Here is a 6000-nt window from a genome sequence, read left to right on the forward strand (position 1 = left end):
AAGTAAAAATGTTGTCCTCTTTTCCCCATGCTCCCCGTCCAGTCCTACTGCCCCCCACACTGCCACTTTTTCATATGCATATCTGTGCATCTACAGAGTACATATACAGTATAATTCTGGTCTTTTCAACATCAGTTAGATCATTTTGAACAGATTATTCAGTAGTTTTCTTTTTTTATATAACAATATACTTTGGAGCTTCATCCATATCTGAACATAAAAAGTTATTTTGGCTGGGTACGTTGGTTCACACCTGTAATCCCAGCACTTTGGGAGGCTGAAGCCGGCAGATACATGAGGTCGGGAGTTTGAGACCAGCCTGGCCAACATGGTAGGACCTTGTCTCTACTAAAAATACAAAAATTAGCTGGGTGTGGTGGCACATGCCTGTAATCCCAGCTACTCAGGAGGCTGAGGCAGGAGAATCGCTTGAACTCAGGAGGCGGAGGTTGCAGTCAGCTGAGATCGCACCATTGCACTCTAGCCTGGGTGACAGAGCAAGACTCTCTCTCAAAAAAAAAAAAAAAAAAAGTTACTTTATTCTTTCTATACTGAATTCCATGGTATAGATGTATCATAATTTAGTTAACCATTTCCCTAACGATGGACATTTGGGTGGTTTTGAAAATTTTCTTTTTGCAAACAAGGCAATAATGGACAACTTTGGACATGTATCTTTCTGTACATGTACAAGTTTGTCCAAAATAGAGTTAGACGTGGAATTGCTAGACCAAATGATGCTCACATTTTGATAGATGCTGCCAGATGCCCTCCAAAAAGAGTCGCCATTTACACACCAGCCACCAGTGTATAAAAGAGCTCATTTATCCACATCCTTGCTATCACTAGATATTATCAGTCTTTTAAAATGTGGACATCTTGTGGGTGAAAACTGATGGCTTGTTATTGCTCAGTTATGTTTCAGGTACTCATTATTATTTTTTGAAATGAATTGAGTTTATTTTTATCACATAGGTTGGCATTACTAAGGTGTTTGCTGAAGTTCTACCTTCTCACAAGGTTGCTAAAGTGAAGCAACTTCAAGAGGAGGGGAAACGGGTAGCAATGGTGGGAGATGGAATCAATGACTCCCCAGCTCTGGCAATGGCTAATGTGGGAATTGCCATTGGCACAGGCACAGATGTAGCCATTGAAGCAGCTGATGTGGTTTTGATAAGGGTAAGTGCCATTGCTTGACCTTTGAAGAGTATGAGACTGCCCTTCATGGTCAATGATAGTGTCATAAAGTATATTGAGCACAACAATTCTGTCTTAAGTTCCATGCTATCGGCCATTAAGAGTTTGAGAATATGGAGTGGGATTATGGGAAGTCATGCTAATTTACCCCCTGACTTTCTCAACCCTGCTAATAAGCAAGTGAAAATTGTAAGTTTCTAAAGTGAAGAAGATTTAAGAGGATTTGGAATAAAATGATCTTCAACAAATAGTTGCTGAGATTATTTTAAGTAGATTTAATCCTTGTACCAGCATACACCCCTAAAAGTGTTTTTAGAACCCTGAGGAAAATTTTTGAAAAACACCTTCGGAAGCTGAGTCCAAGTTTTAGCATTATCTGAGATTTGTAGTTAATTCACATATTACCCTAAGGTAGACATAATCTTCAATATATACAATATCAAATGTAATAGTTACTGGTTAAGTTAGAGTCTCTTACTAATATCACAAATATTTCTGTTCCCAGAATGATCTTCTGGATGTAGTGGCAAGTATTGACTTATCAAGAAAGACAGTCAAGAGGATTCGGATAAATTTTGTCTTTGCTCTAATTTATAATCTGGTTGGAATTCCCATAGCTGCTGGTATGTGACTCTTAACTAGTATTGCTTTTTCCACTAAAGTCATTAGGGACCTAACATATTGGAAGCCTGTCTTCTTACTATTAGTTTTGAGCTTAGTTTTTGTTTCTAGCCTACTGGTATGGTGAGAGGTAATGTTAAAATCAATCATTTTAATTTTCAGTAATGTTTCTTATAGCTTAAGAATATATAAGCATTTATTTTTTTTTCCCCTCCAAGTTTTTTTTTTTTTTTTTTTTTTTTTGAGACAGAGTCTCACTCTGCTGCCCAGGCTGGAGTGCAGTGGTACAATCTCGGCTCACTGCAACCTCCACCTCCTGGGTTCAAGCAGTTCTCCTGCCTCAGCCTCCTGAGTAACTGGGACTATAGGTGCCCGCCACAATACCCTACTAATTTTTGTATTTTTAGTATAGACGGGGTTTCACTATGTTGGCCAGGCTGGTCTCGAACTCCTGACCTCAGGTAATCCACCTGCCTCGGCCTCCCGAAGTGTTGGGATTACAGGTGTGAGCCACTGCTCCCAGCCTTCAACTTTGTATTTTGAAAAACTTCAAACTTCATACCTGTAATCCCAGCACTTTGGGAGGCCGAGATGGGTAGATCACCTGAGGTTGGGAGTTCGAGACCAGCCTGACCAACATGGAGAAACCCCGTTTCTACTAAAAACACAAAATTAGCCAGGCATGGTGGCACATGTGTGTTATCTCAGCTACTTGGAAGGCTGAGGCAGTAGAATCGCTTGAACCCAGGAGGCGGAGGTTGTGGTGAGCCAAGATTGTGCCATTGCACTTCAGCCTGGGCAGCAAGAGCGAAACTCTGTCTCAAAAAAAAAAAAAAAAAATTCAAACCTACGAAAACATTGAAAAAAATGGTACAATGAAAATCTGTATGCCTTTCGCCTAAACTCACCAACTGATAGTATTTTGCCACATTGCTTCATCTCTTTCTCCACATATTTGCACAGAGATATGTATTTGTTTGCTTATTAATTAATTTTTTTCTAAACAGATTTACCTTTAATCTGACTACCCAAACACAAACACTGTTAGCAAGATTAATTCATGGAGCAAATGATTTTTAAAGAATTATACAAGTATATTTTCCTCTAGTCTTTTTTTTATTCTGCATCAGTTTTTGTCTTGTTACATAGTGGTGATTGTAGCACACAGAGAATTTTCTGCTCTTCATGTAATATTCTATTATAGTCAGGTGGTATTTTTTTGGTTGAGAGACCAGATGAGAGAGAGAGAGTGAACAAAGGAATATAACTGAGAAAAAATAATTTAGTTATTTAATAAGTGTCTGAGAATCTCCTAAACTTAGGGACCTGGTAGGAGTTAGTAATGATGACATAAAAGAAATAATTATCGTTTTCTTCTTGTTCTCTCTGGTTTGAGGGCCAAGGAAAGACATCAAATGACATGAGAACAATTACAAAACTGTTTATCAGCAAGGACACACAAATACTGAGAGAACAAAGAGCAAAAGAGCAGTCTAAGTCCAGTAAGATTAATTCATGGAGCAAGTAATTTTTAAATAATTATACAAGTAATACATGATCACCATAGAAAAAGTAGAAAAATATAGAGAAGCACATTAAAAGTTAAAAGTATAAGTCTATTTCATCCTCATGATATGAGCAAACATTCTTATGTCTGTCAAAACCAAGTGTGGATGAGTTTGTAGAACATGAACTCCCATACGCTATTGGTTGGATTATGAATCACTACAACCACTTTGGAGAACAACTGAGGAGTATCCACGTAAAGTTGAAGATGTGCCCATGTTATGACGCAGTAGTTTCACCCCTAGGTATACACCTTACAGAAACTCTCAGACATGGGCACGTGGAGACATGTACAAGAATGTTAACTGCAACACTCTATTAGTGAAAAAACGGCAACAACAAAAATCTCCACCACCAAGAGGATACATGCTGAAGAAATATCAAATAAAGAAATGATTTGTATATATGTTAGAAACACATTGATAATCTGTTTAGTATTATCTACTCTAACTAATCTATACTTGTTTCTTAGGAGTTTTCATGCCCATTGGTTTGGTTTTGCAGCCCTGGATGGGATCTGCGGCAATGGCTGCTTCATCTGTTTCTGTAGTACTTTCTTCTCTCTTCCTTAAACTGTAAGTATGATAGCTTGCTCACATTTGTATTTTGTATTCCTTTTATCATCCAGTCATTCTTGGTAGGTTTTATTCTTGTATTGACCAATGATAAGCCCAAACCATTCTTTTTTTTTTTTTTTTTTTTTTTTTTTTTTTTTTTTTTCGGTTTTATGGCACAAGGCATTTTTCATGCTCTTTCTTTTGTCTTTCTCTCTTTTTTTTTTTTCATTTTTTTATTATACTTTAAGTTCTAGGGTACATGTGCATAACGTGCAGGTTTGTTACATATGTATATTTGTGCCATGTTGGTGTGCTGCACCCATCAACTCATCAGCACCCATCAATTCATCATTTATATCAGCCCAAGCCATTCTTAATGAGAATTATTATTAGCGGCCAGGCATGGTGGCTCGCACCTGTAATCCCAGCATTTTGGGAGGCCGAGGTGGGCAGATCACCTGAGGTCAGTAATTTGAGACCAGCCTGGGCCAATATGGTGAAACCCTGTCTCTACTAAAAATACAAAAATTAGCTGGGCATGGTGTGGTGGTGGACGCCTGTAATCCCAGCGACTCGGGAGGCTGAGGCAGGAGAATCACTTGAACCTGAGAGGTGGAGGTGGAGGTTGCAGTGAGCTGAGATTGTGCCACTGCACTCCAGCATAGGCAACAGAGCGAGATTCTGTCTCAAAAAAATACATATTATTATTAGGTAACAGTGATAATTAGCTATGTAATTGTTACCTCATGTACTTTATGCATAGCAACCACAAGCACTGAGTGGGATAAAATATAGTACACTAACTCTGATAAGTAGGATTTCTGATGATGTGACTCCACACAGTTCATTTCAACTATTTTCGTACCAGTGATCACTTGTATACATTTCATACCAAAACCAAGTGTGGATGAGCAAATCTTTCTTTTGTGCATGTAGCAAGCGTCTCATTTACTTTTGGTTATTTCAAACTAACGTAATTTTGCATGTGTCCAGTTACAGGAAACCAACTTACGAGAATTATGAACTGCCTGCCCGGAGCCAGATAGGACAGAAGAGTCCTTCAGAAATCAGCGTTCATGTTGGAATAGATGATACTTCAAGGAATTCTCCTAAACTGGGTTTGCTGGACCGGATTGTTAATTATAGCAGAGCCTCTATAAACTCACTACTGTCTGATAAACGCTCCCTAAACAGCGTTGTTACCAGTGAACCTGACAAGCACTCACTCCTGGTGGGAGACTTCAGGGAAGATGATGACACTGCATTATAAAAGGCCATGGAGAGTGCTGCCAGTTTAACTTGTCATGCACTGACACAGCATTCATGATGTTACCTTCACTTTTCAAAATATTGTAGAAGGATTTTATGTTGGTCTCATGCTCTTATATTAGGGATTCTATTTGAGTTGAGTTTATCTATTGGCACAAATATCTTTTTCAAGGTATCAGCTCTGAACCTAGCTTTATTTAAACTTGAATTTCCAGTATATTTTTGTTTTCACTAACAACCGATAAGGTAGAGCAGTGAGGTTTACAAGCCCTACAATCAGAGATTGCTGAACTGCTGCTAAAGTAATATATTTTTTTATTTGACCAAAAAAAAAAATGGCCCAAGAAGACGATAATGAAAAATTTGAAGGTTTGAGAGCATGAAGATATTCATGCTTTTGAATTCAAGATATTGAAGATACTCTCCAGCCTGTATCCCTGCCCCATTGGGGAGTAATGACTTTTAAAGCACTGTGTATAAAACATCTAGTTTTAGAAGCGAAACAGTTGAAGCTGTTTAAAAATAGATGTGCCTTATTTATTGCAGGCTTTCTTTCCCCCATTCTCCCCACATCCTTGTCCTTGCAGTTGCTTTTTTAGATGCTCCAGTATGTCTTCTTTTGTTATTTTCTTTCGAGCTAACCAAGTTTAGGTGGTTTTTCATTTAACTGACAACTGTTCTAATATTTTGCTCCTTTTTAAATGTTGTGGCTCAAAAGACCTTAAAGGTCTGTAGGGTTCCCTGCTTCCCATCTTTCCACTGTTGTAAAAAGTATATCAAATTATTCCTT

At 38.2% G+C, this 6000-nt stretch overlaps 1 protein-coding gene across 4 annotated transcripts in view; it reads left to right on the plus strand.

Annotated features, from left to right (window-relative positions):
- Window positions 1-5554, plus strand: part of ATP7A (ATPase copper transporting alpha) — a 175711-nt gene extending 170157 nt beyond the window's left edge. For all 4 annotated transcript variants that reach the window (XM_030934230.1, XM_030934229.1, XM_030934231.1 and 1 more), the window contains 4 exons: window positions 976-1179; window positions 1703-1820; window positions 3857-3959; window positions 4935-5554. In XM_030934230.1, the coding sequence (XP_030790090.1) occupies window positions 976-1179; window positions 1703-1820; window positions 3857-3959; window positions 4935-5211 (702 nt within the window). In that variant the 3' untranslated portion in view covers window positions 5212-5554. The remainder of the gene's footprint in view (window positions 1-975; window positions 1180-1702; window positions 1821-3856; window positions 3960-4934) is intronic.
- Window positions 5555-6000: the final 446 nt, after the last annotated feature.

The sequence above is a fragment of the Rhinopithecus roxellana genome, chromosome 7 (assembly GCF_007565055.1).
Source record: "Rhinopithecus roxellana isolate Shanxi Qingling chromosome 7, ASM756505v1, whole genome shotgun sequence".
Classification (NCBI taxonomy): Eukaryota; Metazoa; Chordata; class Mammalia; order Primates; family Cercopithecidae; genus Rhinopithecus; species Rhinopithecus roxellana.